Source organism: Myotis brandtii, unplaced genomic scaffold (genome assembly GCF_000412655.1).
Source record: "Myotis brandtii unplaced genomic scaffold, ASM41265v1 scaffold120, whole genome shotgun sequence".
Taxonomy (NCBI): Eukaryota; Metazoa; Chordata; class Mammalia; order Chiroptera; family Vespertilionidae; genus Myotis; species Myotis brandtii.
Genome location: NW_005354174.1, coordinates 2,476,542 through 2,493,560, shown reverse-complemented (window position 1 = coordinate 2,493,560; position 17,019 = coordinate 2,476,542). Strand labels below are relative to the sequence as shown.

Below are 17,019 nucleotides of genomic sequence, written 5' to 3'. Positions count from 1 at the left end.
TATTATAAACTTTATAAACAGCTGAAACCGGTTTGGCTCAGTGGATAGAGTGTCGGCCTGCGGACTGAAGGGTCCCAGGTTCGATTCCGGTCAAGGGCATGTACCTGGGTTGCGGACACATCCCCAGTAGGAGATGTGCAGGAGGCAGCTGATCAATGTTTCTCTCTCATCGATGTTTCTAACTATCTCTCTCCCTTCCTCTCTGTAAAAAATCAATAAAATATATTTTTTAAAAAAAACAACTTTATAAACAGTTATTTTTCCTCCTTCCTTGTACTTTTCATTAATGTTTTGATATCCTTCTTTTATATAGGACTTTGCCTCCCGGGCTAAGCTGGCAGTACAAAACCTAGTACAGAAGGTTGGATTTTTTGGAATTTTGGCCTGTGCTTCAGTAAGTAAATTGTATTAAAAGTGAGAAATTCCAATAAATGCTAGATTTATATTTTGATCCAATTTGTTTTTAAAGATACATGCTTGAACAATAATGCTATCACTTTTAACGGGTATGTAATTTTATTAATCATTCATCTTACTCATCAAATGAGCTGTTTTCTGGTGAATATGTTCATATTTTGTTTATTGACTTTTAAGCATTTCATCATGCCATGATGACTTCAGACCTAAATGGCTTGATTCAGTAAGAACAAAAGAGACAAAAATCCATCCTTCCCATGGAGAATTTATAATGAAGTGCATTTAACCAAATAACAATGCCTTCATTCTTTCCAGAGATATAGATAAGTCATCTTTTCCCGAAGTTTCAAGCATTAACTATAAAGAAAATATGTATAAAACCTGCCTTAAGTGACGCTAACACCTAGTTAGATAATTCGAATGTCTGTGGCAAAGTTAAGGGCATCTTTGGCTACAGTGAACTAAGACACTCTTTATGTCAAACGTTTAATGTCTCTGCTATGCTGTACCTGATTAATACAAAATAATATTGATTGTAAATTTAAAAAATTTGGCTTTACTTAATTAATGTCTCAAATTACAGATTTGTGAAACTACCGTTCTTTGATGGGTGTTTTATCCTGGTCCTTTTCTATATAATAGAAATAACTACATTTGAAATGGAGCATTTTGATCCAAGTTTTCTTTGGTCACCTGTACACAACTGTTGGTAGTTCACTGGTGGATTTGACCAGAATAACTAGGTGCACCTGGTTGATACTGATAAAAGCTGCCATTATAAGTAAAATTCACAAAATTATTTTCTGTTGATACCAGCTACTTTATCCATTATGTACTAGAACAATAATACATCTTTGAGAACCCCCTTTCCAGCCTTAGCAAAGCAAATGGACAAAAAGGAGACCATTGGGTGCCAAAATTTTTAATCTGATATCAACATTCTAGAGCTATTCCAAAGCATATCTGTGCCTGAATTACTATCTTTTGACCTTGGCAATACTAGAAATTTTTATAATCGAACTTTTTTCTTTTTAACATAGAAGCTCTTTATCACAATATTGACCTTAACTATTTGAGCAGTTTATAGGTATGTTGTAGTGTGATATAGTAGAAAGAATTGGCTTCAGAGTCAGACTTACTTGGGTTCCTAAACCAGTTTAGACTTTTTATTAGCTAGGTAACCTCAATCAAGTTACTCTCTTTGAACCCTAGGTTTTAATTTTCAAAATGGGACAATACGACATTCATTGCAAAGGCTCAGGTGAGGATTTAAGATTATATATGTGGATCCTCAGGCTCGTGTGTGAGGTGGAGCCTGATAAAAAAAGAAAACTATTAAAATTGTAATTCACAGTTTTGAGGGTCACATGAAAATTTTTAAGAAATGACTGATGTGAGACTGTGAAGTGATATTGTTATTACATGGTTGGAAGTCAGTTGAAATTGCATGAAGGCTTTGAATTTAAAAACAAAACTGAGTCATTGAATCCAAGTGTTACTAACAAAAAAATACTTGAATTCTAATTTAGTCATGGCACTGTTTTTAAAAGGACATATGTGACAAGTATCTTTTATATAACTAGACTCTGCTTTGAAAGTTCAAAAATGAAATGATATAAATTGATTTATAAATGGTTTGGCCAACAGCCGCAAGGACAGAGTACTTCTATGGGAGAAAAATGGATGAAGCACTCAAAATAGCTTGTGGTGTCTTTGCATTTTTATGTGAAATTGTCTTTTAGCATTCTTGAAATGTGGGAATGTTTAGAAAAGGTATTTGTTATGAATCACTTCTTTGTCTGGGACTGAGTATTCAAAATATCTGAATCAGTGCTCTTGTATTTCCACACTGGACTTTCTAAAATGTATCACACAATCCATGGCCTTGGGCTCTCCTAAAATAAAATATAAATGATGTTTTATGTTGAGAAATAAAAGCACATCCACCTAGAAATATATTTGTGAATTTACAACAATGTTTGGTATATATAGATGTGAGCACTTTCTAGATTATATTCTTATTTAACGCTAAAGATTTTCAAACCTAGCAACTACTAAAATAATCTTAAGGCTTTTTCTCATGTGTATCTCACCTTAGAAAACAACTACCAAATAGCCAGCCAATCTACTGAATGGTGTTAAATTCTTAGGGAATTTATCTAATTCTAATGTGATAGAAAAAAAGTATATTAATGAGACATTAGCCATAAGTAATACAAGCAAAAGGATAGCTGATTTGCTTTGAACAGATTGAACAACAACCTGAGATGAATGTGAGACCCAGTTTATGGACACATTAGAATATTTGCCTCAGTCTAGTGCTGATCAAGGGACATACCTCTCTTTGTAGTGTAAGGATTTACTTATAGGTGGTAAAATGAAACTGTTCTTTGGATTATATGTTGGAAGTTCCATTTTTAACTTCTTTATTTATTTACAGATTCCAAATCCTCTGTTTGATCTGGCTGGAATAACATGCGGACACTTTCTTGTACCTTTTTGGACTTTCTTTGGTGCAACCTTGATTGGAAAAGCAATAATTAAGATGCATATTCAGGTAATTGCATCTTCTCATTCCCTACCTAATGATGACGAGACCATTAAAAGGCATATTTCTCTTGCTCATTCCAAGGTGAATTGTTAAGATTTTGGTTCTGTTTCTTTGGGTTGATCGCTTGCTTCAGTGCTCAGCCATGTCATTTAGAGGTTAGTGAATTTTGTGCAGGTTTTCCCTCTCCTTGTAGGAAAGGTGTGTCCTTTATTATCTTTCTCCTTGTTTCTTTTCCTTCTTTCCTTCTACCTTTGTTCCTTCATCTCTTTGTTTATTCACTTTTTGCCTTGTGAAACTATTTATGCAAGACTTTTACCAAACAAAAACAGTGTTCTCATGTAGGAAAATGCATGTCATTTTCACATACATAGTCCAAAAATGTATCTTTACTGACCATGAGCTGGGATAATATTGCCTTTCACTAATTCTGCTTTCTTTCACACACTGTGTAACACTTCCTCTCAAGATACCAGTGCTCTGTACAGAAAAGCAGACAGATGTTAGTGTTGGGGAGAATGGGGAAGAAAGGGGTCTCCGAAGAGGGAGAAAGATGGGGGTTGTGGGTAGAGAAGTGAAAATCAGCAAGCCTTCAAAGACACTTTTAACAAAATGTTTAGTGTATACTATATGAACAAAGGAGAGAAAAGAGACTAAAAAACTTAAATGAGAGGAACTGCATATGTGCTTCTAGGACTGTGATATGAACTGTTTCCTTCTAAGGGCAAATCTCACCAGAATAAACTAAAATTAACCTGGAAAGAATTCCTTAATCAATGAGGTTTGCAACAAAGAGGCATTCACCAAAGGAAAGGCAAGAACAGTGAGTAATGTCTGTGCCCTGGCATGATTCCTTAATAATTAAAAACATGTCTATCCCCCCTGTTTCTTCTTAACACCTCTCCACCTCTAGTTCTTAGAAGAAGAGAATGAAACAGAAAATTTTCAGCTGCTTCTACTGCCCAGTCTCTGATATTAGATTTTGGCATTGGAATGAGTTATTGAGCTTGTCCTGCCATGATAATTGCTCAGAATTTCAAGGATATGTTTTTCCTCCTTCAAGGAATATTTCCCCCCACTTATATTAGGTATATTGTTCAATGAATATGGGTTCTGTAATATTGGAATGCTAGTTTCTTTAGTAAAGATTTAAAATATCACAGCAGGATTTTTCAAGTAATAAAATATTATGGTGAATAACAAATGATTTTGCAGTGTACGTGAAGATATTGTCTTGTAATCTTTTCAGTTCTTTCGGGGGGAGAAAAGAAGCTAGCATTTAGCTGTAGGGAGTCTTTTGAAAGTAACAACAGATTTAATTCCCTTTATAACAGCAGTTCCTCTAGGGATCTATAAACTTACACATCCTGCTTTATGTAATAATCTAAAAATTATAGGAAAATGTATTATGCTAACAGTACCCTATAGTGGTAGGATATGCAACTAATCAGAATAGTCCAAAATAGTATATTTTTAGAACATTTTTGTTGCTTTTTTCAAGTTATGATAATACTTATTTTTTATGTAGTGTTTCACACTTTAAAGCACTTAGTGTATGTCATCTGATTTAATTATTATAGTCCTGGGAGGGAGAAATTATTACTCCCATTTTATAATTACCAAACTTACAGAGGTTAGTAAGTAATAGGTACCTAAGAGAGTAAGTAACAGCTGGAATTTGAACCCTAGTCTTTTGGCTTCAAGTTCAGTGTTTTTTTTCCAGTCTTTTGCATTGTCTTCTTAACTATAAATTATTTATGTGATTAAGGAAACTGAATTGTTTGATGCCTGGAATTTATTAGGACCTATACCAGGCAGTTTGGCATTGATTATCTCAGAACAATCCTGTGAGGTAGTTATTATCCATATTTCATTGATGGGGGAACTGGGTTTTAGAGAAGATAAAATACTTGCCTAAGGCCCAGGAATTCAAACCAAATTCTATAAAGTTAAAGCTCATTCACTGTTTCTGAGTAGAAGGAAAAAAAGAAAGCTAAAATCCTTTCATGTTTCTGAAAGGAAAGAATCTGAGTTCCTTCACTAAACTAGAATATGCAGTATGTTTGCTATGTTCCATTGTATCAAAGAGTTGTACTTTCTAAAGGCATGTCACTTAATGTACATCCAGATATAGCTCAGGGCAACAGACATTTCCCATTCCTTGGGTAAGAATACTAACAAGAAATATAAACATTATAACCATTTCTGAAACACAGATTTTTCTGTAATCTAATAATAAACCTATCTCCTCTTCTGGTTCTCTTCTTTCAGCTTAGACAACTTTCCTTGATAAATATTGTTATTTTCATTGATATTTTGTCATCTGTTAAACCACCCCTAAAAATTTCAATTCAGCCCACCTAATAGTGTTAAATCAGGATTTCCCCTTCCACTGGACAAGTTGAGGTCCTCTGGCTGTAGAAGGATCCTTAAAAACAAACAATGAAGAAGTTGAGAAGTCAGCATGCTCGCATATAATACTTCATATACCGTACAATTTACTTAGCATGTGTATTGTTTATTCCCTCTCTACCTTCCCACCCACCACCGCACACACTTATCCTGGAATATAGGCTCCGTGAAGGCAGAGATTTTTGTGTCTTGGCTCACCGAGGCATTCTGCCTAAATAGCATCAGGCATGTAGTAGGTACTTAATAAATATTTAATAAATGAATCTATCTACGATTCTTCTTACCATTGAAGGACTCTTCTTTTACAGATAGGTTCTTTTTTGTACATTCTGACACCAGTAGTTCCCTATACCCATATCTTTTTTTCTTCCTACTCTCCCCTTTTCCTTGTTTCTTCTTTGCACATGGTCGAGAGGGTTGGTTAGTGATCTGTGCCTTTTATTTACTTGGTAGAATCCCCCACTCAGACACATTTATTTCTTGCCCAGAACAGTGAATTTTCAAGCTGTTACATATTTTTTTAAAGTTATGATTTGTTCTTAAGCAATTAAATTGTGCAATTATCTGGGCATTTGGCTTATTCTGAATGTTAGGAAATGATAGTAGGGAAAGCTTATTATGTTGGTGAGATCACTGAGAGAGAAGGCCGTTAGCTCTGTTTCTTAGTAAAAAATTTATAGTTCCAAGTAACTGGCTTTTAGTATGGATACTAGAAGCACCCCACATATATTCAGGCTTTTCTCCTAAATGATCTATCATAGTCTTATTAGTTTCATAATCTTCATACGCCATTTATATAACATTGTTTATAAAATCATCATCCATCTTGTACCTGATTGACCTCTGTATGTGCTTGCTTTTTCCATAAGATAGGTATCTTTTTCCAGTTAACAGATGCATAAACAAACACTAAAAAGGACTATGAACTTTTTTTATTCTCATTTCCTTACACATATTCTTACACTGCAGCTGCCAATGTCTATTAATATTAGGACATTAATTAAAATATCATTGCTTTATTGTTTCAAATAATAAGCTTTCGTCGAAAGTAAGCACTTTCCTGAGATTTATAATGAATAGATTTTTTTAAAACATATTTTTATTTCAGAGAGGAAGGGAGAGAGAGAGAGACATCAGTGATGAGAGAGAATCACTGATCGGATGCCTCCTGCATGGCCCACACTAGGGATCGAGCCTGCAATCTGGGCATGTACCCTGACCAGGAATCGAACTATGACCTCCTGGTTCACAGATTGATGCTCAACCTCTGAGCCACACTGGCTGGGCTAGATTTTTTTTAATGATTGTTTTTATTTGCCTTCTCTCCCTTTTGGTTACATAGGCTATATTACTTAACAAAAAACAACAAAGCACTAAAGGGGTTTTTTTTTATCAGGAGTTTGTAGAGAGAATCTAGAATTACTCACATTTAATCAGTTATTATCACTCCTTTAAAGCTAAACTTTAATATCACCTTCTTGAAGTTAGTTAATTGTACTTATGTAACCTTTCCTTTCTCTGAACTTTTTTTTTTTTTAATCCTCACCCGAGGATATTTTTCCATTAATTTTTAGAGAGTGGAAGAGAGAGGGAAAGAGAGAGAAATATCGATGTGAGAGAAACACATTGATTGGTTGCCTCCTGCACACACCCCACCAGGGCCCAGGACAGAGAGGAGTCTGCAACCAAGGTACATGCCCTTTACCGCAATTTAACCCGGGACCCTTTGGTCCACAGTCTGACATTCTATCCACTGAGCCAGACCTGCAAAGGCCCTTTCTCTGAACTTGGATATCACATTGCTTTTACCACTAATGGCATTTATAGTTTTATCTTTAGATATACATATACATATATATATATACATAGGATTTATCATCTTTCTACTGTGTATAGAAAAATTTATAAGTATCTTTAGGGCTTGAAGTGTTCTTGTTTTTCTGTTCCCTAAAATCTCTTAATAATGCCTTATATTGCCCTGATCAGTTTGGCTCAGTGGATAGAGCATCGGCCTGGGACTGAAGGGTCCCGGGTTCCATTCCAGTCAGTGGCATGTACCTTGGTTGCGGGCACATCCCCAGTAGGGGGTGTGCAGGAGGCAGCTAATCGATGTTTCTCTCTCATAGATGTTTCTGACTCTCTATCCCTCTCCCTTCCTCTCTGTAAAAAATCAATAAAATATTTTTTTAAATAATAATAATGCCATATATTATCCATAGTAAGTACATTTTGTAACATTTATTGAGTTGAAAATATTTATTACACATTAGCCCTAAAGGCATCTTTACTTGTGAGGTAAGGTATCAACATTTTTCATTAATGGAGACTACCTCAATAACACCAAGTTGAAAATGACCCAGGTCTGGTACAGATCCTCACTAATCTGTTGATGCCTTTGTTTGTACCCTAATCCTGAGCAGCCAAGCTCCTTCAGGATCTGAGAATGGAACTTTCATGTTAAAAACTTTCCATGAAGGATGGACAGTCTTTTCAGATGCTGTGGATTAGATTTAGCCTAAAACCCTGTCATCAGGCTGGTCAGCTTTCATTTCAGTGGTGGGGGCCACGTGGGAACCCATGACTTCAGTTGTATACACCATTCTAGGATACATAAAACATGTGGAATGTCTACCCAGCCTTTGGTTTCATGACTCATATTTTTCCCTCAGACATGGTCACGTATCCTAATGAGACTAGAACTGTGTTTAGGAAAAAACATCTTTAAAATACAAAGTAGGTAGGAAATGATATTTTTTATAAAGAATTTTAAAAATTGCATTTAGGGGCAGCACCTCACCTTTTTAGACTGTTAATCAGAATTTTGAATTTATATTGGTGTTTTTTGATGAAATATTTAATATTTTATTAATACTAAATAACTATTTTAATATTAAAACTGGTGTTTTCTTTACAGAAAATCTTTGTTATAATAACATTCAGCAAACACATAGTGGAACAGATGGTGGCTTTCATTGGGTGAGTAATTCTTTAAGGACTAATATTAGTATCACTGTTGGAATTAGAGGAAATGTATAAAAGACTTTATTGGGATAGAATTGTTGTGATAGCTCTTCATTTTTTGAGGAAATATCTTTTGCCCTATTATTAGTTAAATTGAAGAAGACTTTCTTGAACTGCAGCAGGGAAGGATGAGGCTCAGATTAAACCAAACATAGTAAGTCATGCACTTCTTGGTTTAAAAGAAGTTTCGGAGTTTGAAACTGTAGCCCCTCCAGAAAAATAAGAAATTTCTCTTTACATAAAGACATGTGTTTTGTTACAGTTTAATAATGCTTTAATACAATGCCATGTCTTTTAGCCAGATACACAGGTGCATTTAATTTAAATACAAACCTTATATAAAATATTAATCTTCCGTAGTATAAGACATGATAAGATGGCATAATATTACCAAAATATGTCAGTTAGGAACCTATTACTTTGCTAGAGAAAAATCGGGCCATTTTTAAAGGCTTCTATCCAAAGCTTTTATTTTCATGTGTATAGAAGAAAGACTAGTTTTAACATATGCTTTAAATGGTAGTGTTACAAATTTTGGTAGTTCACGTTGATAAAACAGTAAAGAAAAACTCATTTTGTTTGGTTAATCAAATTAGCTGTCAACTGGAATGTGAGTACTGTCAGATATTAAATGAAACTTTTTAAATATGTGAATTTTTATTCAGTGTTTACGGGAGAGAGGTTTTTTTTTTCATTTAATAGCATTACTGACCCATAGTGGGAAAGTGTTACCTTGAAGTGTCCTTTATGTAGTTTTGGCATAAAATTTTATCTTAAAAGCCATTTATGAAACAAAACATTTAGGAAAATTTCTGCTATTTAAAAAAAATGGCCACTTTGAGGTGAATTCATCAGTGTTAGATTTATTATTCTTTAAACCATACATGGTATATTATATTTTCTCTTTTCTGTATATGATATGTTTTATCAAAATAGTTTTTAATATTTTCTATTTAGTTTTTAATATAAAATTGAGGAAAAACATATTCTTGAGAATATACTCAGTGGAGCCAGTCATTGGTTCTGATTATAAATATGGATCGTAGCTTGTACATTAAAATTTACTCCAGTTTTTTGTTGCTTGAATCCTTAAAAATAAAGTGATTTTAAAGTAACCATATGCTGCATTAAAAAAGAATTGGAATACCCTTGTTCCTTAGTTTTAAATACTGTGAAGGCATTTCCTCTGTTCATAGAGAATAGTGTTCCACCTTGAGAAAATTCTGAAGGACATATACCTAGCTAACTACCACATAAACCCACATTGTAGGAGTGACTGTGCTCACAGCACCCTCCATTCTTCCTTTCTCCTTTTCCCATACTGAACATGTATAGAAGGAAGTTTCTTGGCTACTTTTACATCCTCACCACTACCACCTTTTGTTTCCCCAGCCTTTGGAGTTTCTAAAGAATTAGATTAGTTAGCTCCCTGTCTCACCTACCCACATCCAGTTTCATTCCCTTCTAATCTGATCATCATACTGCAGTTAGTAACTTTAAAAAAAATCTTGCCCAGCCATTCGTAGCTCAGTAGTTGAGCGTCACCTATGAACCAGGAGGTCACGGTTCAATTCCCAATCAGGGCACATGCCCGGGTTATGGGCTCAGTCCCCAGTGCAGTGATGGTGAACTTTTTTGAGCTCGGCGTGTCAGCATTTTGCAAAACCCTAACTTAACTCTGGTGCCGTGTCACATATAGAAATTTTTTGATATTTGCAACCATAGTAAAACAAAGACTTACATTTTTGATATTTATTTTATATATTTAAATCCCATTTAACAAAGAAAAATCAACCAAAAAAATGAGTTCGCGTGTCACCTCTGACACGCGTGTCATAGGTTCGCCATCACTGCCCCAGTGGAAAAGTATCCTCCAGTGAGGATTAACAGAAAAAAATAAAATTAAAAATCAATGAAAAAACATATCCTTGGGTGAGGTTAAAAAAAAAATAAGTAGCTTAGTTGTTTATTTCAGAAAAGGGAAGGAAGACAGAGTGATTCCCTAGACCCATTGTTGAGTTGAACTCAAAGTACTGCCTGTAGCTTGCTGTAGAACCATTCTTTGATTATTAGTAATCCGTTTTCACACTGTTAAAACTCTAAATGGTATAACAAATCATCAAACTAAACTAGGCAAGTTTGGAATACAGCCTTTTTAAGGATATCTTAAAACTGTGTACCCATAATTAAGGAAGTGATGAATTGCCGTGGTCGAGAAAAAAAATCAAAAGACAAAAAGTCAGCAACAGTTCAAATTTACAATAAAATTATGAGATACTAAGGCAAGGAAGAATGAAAAATGAATCTCAAGAGTAAGGACAGCTGTGGAGTGGAAGATGAAAAGAACACACGGGCTTTGGACAAAATAAATCCAAATTTGAATGTGAACTCTGCCACAGTTACTTAATTCCGTGTCCACTGTTCTTTCAAACAACATGAGTTGAGTAGCATTGTTTTGAGTAGAATTTCTTTTTCCAGTTTAGGAGGCTACTGTTACCCTTTCCAACTTTCAGTCAAAATGTGAAATGTCCTATATCAAAATATTATATAGTTTAGTTGAAACAAACTCATGTCAGTGATTTGATATTTCAAAGCATGTGTTTAATTTTTTTAATTTATCTTTATTGTTGAAAGTATTAGAGATGTCCCCCTTTTTTTCTCCATTGACCCCCTCCACCTTGTACTTGCCTCCCCAATCCTCCCCACCCCCGCCCAGGCCTTCACCACACTATTGTCTGTGTCCATGGGTTATGCATATAAGTTCTTTGGTTGGGCATGTGGATTTTTAAAATGTCTTTCCTCTTGCCCTAGCCGGTTTGGCTCAGTGGATAGAGCATTGGCCTGCAATTGAAGGTCTCGGGTTCGATTCCGGCCAAGGACACATGCCTAGGTTGTGGGCTCGATCCCCAGTGTGGGGTGTGCAGGAGGCAGCCAATCAATGATTCTCTCTCATCATTGATGTTTCTATCTCTCCCCTCTCCCTTCCTCTCTGAAATCAATAAAAAAATATATAATAAAAATTAAAATAAAATAAAATGCCTTTCCTCTTAAGTTTTATGTTACCTGTGTTCTCAAAGTGTCATTTTCAAAAATTTCTACTGACTGGATGGAAAGGTAGACTACTAAGTGACTATTTTGTGTGCTCTGAGGAAAGATTGAGGGAAATTCTATTTCTCCTTAAAGAAAGTACCCATTTATTTTCTTCTCTGATTCATAAAATGCCTTTAACCAGGACAAAGTTTTTTTTTTTTTTTTTTTTTTAATATATTTCATTGATTTTTTACAGAGAGGAAGGGAGAGGGATAGAGAGTTAGAAACATCGATGAGAGAGAAACATCGATCAGCTGCCTCCTGCACATCCCCCACCGGGGATGTGCCCACAACCCAGGTACATGCCCTTGACCGGAATCAAACCTGGGACCTTTCAGTCCGCAGGCCGACGCTCTATCCACTGAGCCAAACCGGTTTCGGCAGGACAAAGTTTTTATCAAAGATTACATAAATAATTCTTGAAGGTACTATTTTTTTAACATACTCTGAGCATTCTACATACATTATTATTATTGTTTACTTCTAATTGTAGCCATGTATGATGTGTATTTATCTCCCTTTTATTAAGGAAATGAGCTCTGAGTGGTTAAAAATAATTAACTTATATAATTCTTTATTTTAGTGTTTTTTAAATTCATAAAAAGAGGTTCATACCATATGTAATCTTTTGGAACTTTTCACTTATTATATTGCTAATATCATTGTGTGTTGCTAAAAATTATTTATTTTGACTGTTATATGTTCCATTGGGTAATTATTCATCCACTCTCCCTTGATAGATACTTCAAATGTTTTCATGTTTTTTTTCTATTTTGAACAAATATGAGCACTTCTTAGCATAAGATAGGTGAGCACATAGTAAGGAGCCTAAGGGTCTGATGAAAACACAGAAGGATAAGGTAAGCCAAAGAGATTGGACATAGAAGCAAGATAACCCTTAGTTTCGATAAGTTAAGATAACTTAGTTTTGTCTATGATCAAATTTGGGCAAAATCTCACTACTGGTGTGCCTGTCACCTGCCAGGCCAACGCTACTCACCTCCCCCGGTATGGCAGGGAAAGTGTTAGTGTTGACCAATTACATCTGTAGCAGGAGGTTTAGTATTAATTTTATACAGGTTTGAATGCTACACTGATGACTAAAGGAAAATTCCTTCCCCGAAGGGCTCCTGGTCTCACGGTAACTATGGTGTGGCCAGCCGGATATGATACCCTAAGTATGCTTTTGGCCTCTGGTATTTTTAGTACAGTGTGTCTTTGTGCAATAGTCCTAAGGTCCCAGAGAGAATGTAAGCCCTACTTTCAAAATTTACTGTAATTTTATTTTATTTCATTTTAATTTTTATAAGAGTGTATTTAAGCCAAACTGATGACATGTGCCTAGGGGCAAGATCTCAAATGCTCTGGAGAATAACAGTTTTGCAGCTTCTTTTATGCATTTGAAGTTGTAAACATTACTCTAATTTTAAATGTAAATGATTCTCCTCAGAAATAATAATTAGTCGATTTATTTTTTGGACGGTGCTGGAAAATAATTGCCAGTGTCATTAGGTTTAGGGAAAGGTATTCTGTTATCCATTCCTAAGGGTTTGTCTAGTTATGTATGGAAATCTGAACAGATGTAACGAATCAGTTAGATATCCTGAGAGAGATTAGAATACAAATAACAGCCTTGAGAAAAAGCTTTTGGTTTATGGGATGTTTGGCAGGAGGACAGAAAGAAGGTTCTGAAAGAACGAGTAGGCATGTAGTGGAGGTTTTCACTCCTTGGCATCCTGGGTTGAAATAAGTCAAGGGACAGAACCAAGAACCAGGGAACTTTAGAGCTTCAAAGGCATCATATTTATTGCTGTCTTCTTTTTTTCATTAAGATTTAAACTGATTTTTATTTAGACTTTATCTTATGAGAGAAACCTAGACATGTTTCTTAAAGAGAACCAAGTGTAACTTTAAAATCATGATTAAGATGACATGTCCGGTATTCTCACTAAAGAAAGATGAGAATTTCCAGAAAATAACATTAAGCGTATGACCCGTAACAAACCATATGCAGAACATTGGCTCATTGTCAGGTTGCCAGTGTCTTATTAGAAGACAAAGTCCCCAGTTTTACCACACAAGAAAGTTTCCATAACTTAATCACTGAACTTGCAGAGGGAGGGGTTGGCTGAAGCAGGGACTTTTTACCAGATACAGAATGTTCCATGCTCTTCTTTGCTGTCTCCTGTTTCTGAGTTAACTTAATGTTTGACCTCAGAGTCGGACTTGCCTGTGGCAAGAGAGATCATTTTAACCAGGGAGTAATTAATGTTTGAATCTTAATACTGTTTCTCGCTCCTCACTCTATAACAAATGGTCAGAATGACCTAACTTTGGCCTGGACATTTTCCTCTACAGAAAAAAAATCTGTCCTTTCATTTTAAAATATAAAATAGTTCATGTACTTGATTCTCTTTTACTTTGATCATTGTAGAACAATCAGGAAAAGTTATGGGAGTGTGGAACACAAATATTTGTATTAACTGGAAAAGGATACATGGACCCTATTTAAGACCCAGCTGCTGAGATTGTTATACACACTGATTTCATGATAATCTTCTGTGATTTAGGTAGTGTTAAAAAAACAGACAACAGGCCTTACATGGAGTCACTTGTGTTAACTCCACAATACAAACTGAGACTTAATACCTAACTTAATTACAGTTTCAACCTCTCCCAGGAGTGGAATCTTAAACCAGTCGATCTGTAATTACCTGGTCAGCACTAGTGAGGTAATCTGCCTGCTGGACCCCTGCTGTCCCCCAAAGGAAGGTGACCTTACACTCTTTGCTGGTAACTTCCTTGTCCTCTCCTCCTGCCTATAAAAGACTTCCTTTATTTTATACAGCTCTTCAGAGCTCCATTCTATCTGCTAATGGGATGCTGCCTGACCCATGCCTCGTAGAATAAAGCCAGTAAGATCTTTAAAATTTAGTCAGTTGAACTTTGTTTCGTAACAGTAGAAAACTCTTTCCTTTTCATGTCCTCTTCATTTAGTTCATCTTCTCTTTTGACTCTTAACTCTTCTATGTTTGTTGCTGATATTGGGAGGCAGCATAGTTAAAGGTTAAAGAGGAATTCTGGAGTTAAACTGTTTAGATGAGAAATTGGCATTGTATTAGGAGGTTACTATTAACCATAATTAGAGCATTTCTGTAGAATGTTGAAAACAAACTCAGTTAAGTGTTCTGTAAATATTTGTTGGCTTCATTAATTCATTTGTTCATTATTAGGAGAGACCTCTTTGTATTATAGACTGAGGGAAAGACTAGTAAAATCTACAAATGGAAAATACAAATGAAAAAAAAGGAAGGGTTGCCCTGGCCAGTGTGGCTCAATGGTAGAACATCGACCCATGAACCAGGAGATTGTGGTTCGATTCCTGGTCAGGGCACATGCCCAGGTTGTGGACTCCATCCTCCTAGGGGGCATGCAGGAGGCAGCTGGTTGATGTTTCTCTCTTATCATTGATGTTTCTCTCTCTCCCTCCCTCTCCCTTCCTCTCTCTGAAATCAATAAAAACATTTTTTAAAAACAAACAAACATTTTTTAAAAGGGAGGGTGTGGGTAGAAAATTTGCATTTAGTGAGCACCCACTGTTCCAGAGTTAGAGAAAGAGGTAATCTGCTTGAAGTTGAAAATTTGGAAAAAGTATCAGTTTCAAATGGCTGCTTTGTGAATTTAATAAGGGGTCCGCATGAATTCTTTCTGTCCACGCTCCTCTCATTCATTCGTGTATGTTCCTGGCACAACTGAAACTAGTTACTACCCATGTTACTTTCAGTGAGAAACCTACTGGTTTTGTTTTGTGGGTATAAATATATCTTTTTCTCTCATCATCCTACTAGATTAAGTTCTTTGAGAGCAGAACTCATTACTTTTTTTTTCTTAGTTATTTACTACATATAGTGATTTTCAGCCTAACTAATAATAATTGAAATAATTGGATTGTTCTTAAATGATATTGAGTTCCAGTCAATACTATCACTTTTTTATCCACTCATCATCACACCGCTTTGAATAATCTAAAAGACATGTCACCTTAAATTTAAAATTCTGCAAACTATTCTTGACCTTTAGTGGTCCCTAGTGCTGATTTTATTCTTATAATTCAATGGGTCTTCAAGCCAGCCACAGATTGATTGGTCACCATATAAAGGTCCTCTAATCTGTTATTTTCTATAACTAAAATCAGTTGATTTTTTTTCTGGATTATAAAGCTCTTTTTATTAAAGTATAGCTGACATGCAGTATTATTCATTTCAGGTGTATAACATAGTGAGATTTCACATTTATACATCTTACAAAGTGATCACCACAGAAAATCCACTATCTATCTTACAAAGTTATTGTAATATTATTGACTGTATTCCCTGTGTTGTACTTTAGGGACTTAATTATGTTATAAGTTTTTACCTCTTAATCCTCTTCACCTTTTTGCCTGTAAGCCCACCGCCCAACCCTCTATCTGTTTTTCTGTGTATGAAACTGTTTGTTTTGTTTGTTCATTTGTTTAGTTTTTTAGATTCCACACTTAAATGAAATGATAAAAGTATTTGTCTCTCTGACTATTTCACTTAGCATCATACCCTCTAGGTCTATTCATGCCACAAATAGCAAGACTTCATTCTTTTTCGTGACTGAGTAATATTTCTCTGTGTGTGTGATATATATGTATATATATATGTGTGTATGTATGTACTCACTTCTTCTTTATCCATTCACCTATTGAATAAAACCTAAGTTGCTTCCATATCTTGGCTATTGTAAATAATACTTCGGTGAACATAGGGGTGCATATCTTTTTTAATTCGTGTTTCATTTTCTTCAGAAAAGTACCCAGAAGTGGAATTGCTGGATCTTTCTTTGTCTCTTATTATAGCTTTTGTTTTAATGTTTATTTTGTCTGATATTTTAACACATTTTGTTTTGACAACCAATCACTTTTACTTGATTCTTATAGACCACTCCTTTAGCTCTGGCCTCATTCATTAACATAAATGCCTGCTTGTCTCCTGCTCAAGTCTAAATTCTGAAATGAAGTTTTGTTCCAAAAGCTTCCCTTTAATGATAGCATATTTCACAGAATAGCTGCTAATTATAAGGAGGTCTTCCCTTCATTCTAACTCTTATAGAAAACAATTCCAAATGTTCCAAAGCAAGGACAATTACAAATCCTTTTTTTGAAAGATGCCTGTAATAGGAATATGTTGTAAGGCAGTAGCAACAATACACCTGATGTTTCTATGTAAAGCAGTGGTCTTCCTTCTGCACAGCCACTTAGAAAGGGAGGTGTCATGTGTTTATAATACTACTTTAGCACACAATGGACTAACTTGAGTACAAAAGAGGTTTTAATAATTTGAAAGGGGCACAGATGTGAATGAAATTCAAGACGTTTTAATTCCAAATCCTGGAGTTGAATCACAACGTATTTTAAATGGTGCTGGAGGCTATCCACCCAAACTTATATAGATGAGAAAGCCGTAGGTTGTTTATTTATTGCATAGTTTTTATTCTGAATTTATTTT

General features: G+C 35.2%; 1 protein-coding gene across 2 annotated transcripts in view; it reads left to right on the top strand.

The window, feature by feature from the left end:
- Nucleotides 1–17,019, top strand: part of VMP1 (vacuole membrane protein 1) — a 99,420-nt gene that overhangs the window by 69,965 nt on the left and 12,436 nt on the right. For both annotated transcript variants that reach the window (XM_014531802.1, XM_014531799.1), the window contains exons 8-10: nt 314–394; nt 2,858–2,974; nt 8,292–8,353. In XM_014531802.1, the coding sequence (XP_014387288.1) occupies nt 314–394; nt 2,858–2,974; nt 8,292–8,353 (260 nt within the window). The remainder of the gene's footprint in view (nt 1–313; nt 395–2,857; nt 2,975–8,291; nt 8,354–17,019) is intronic.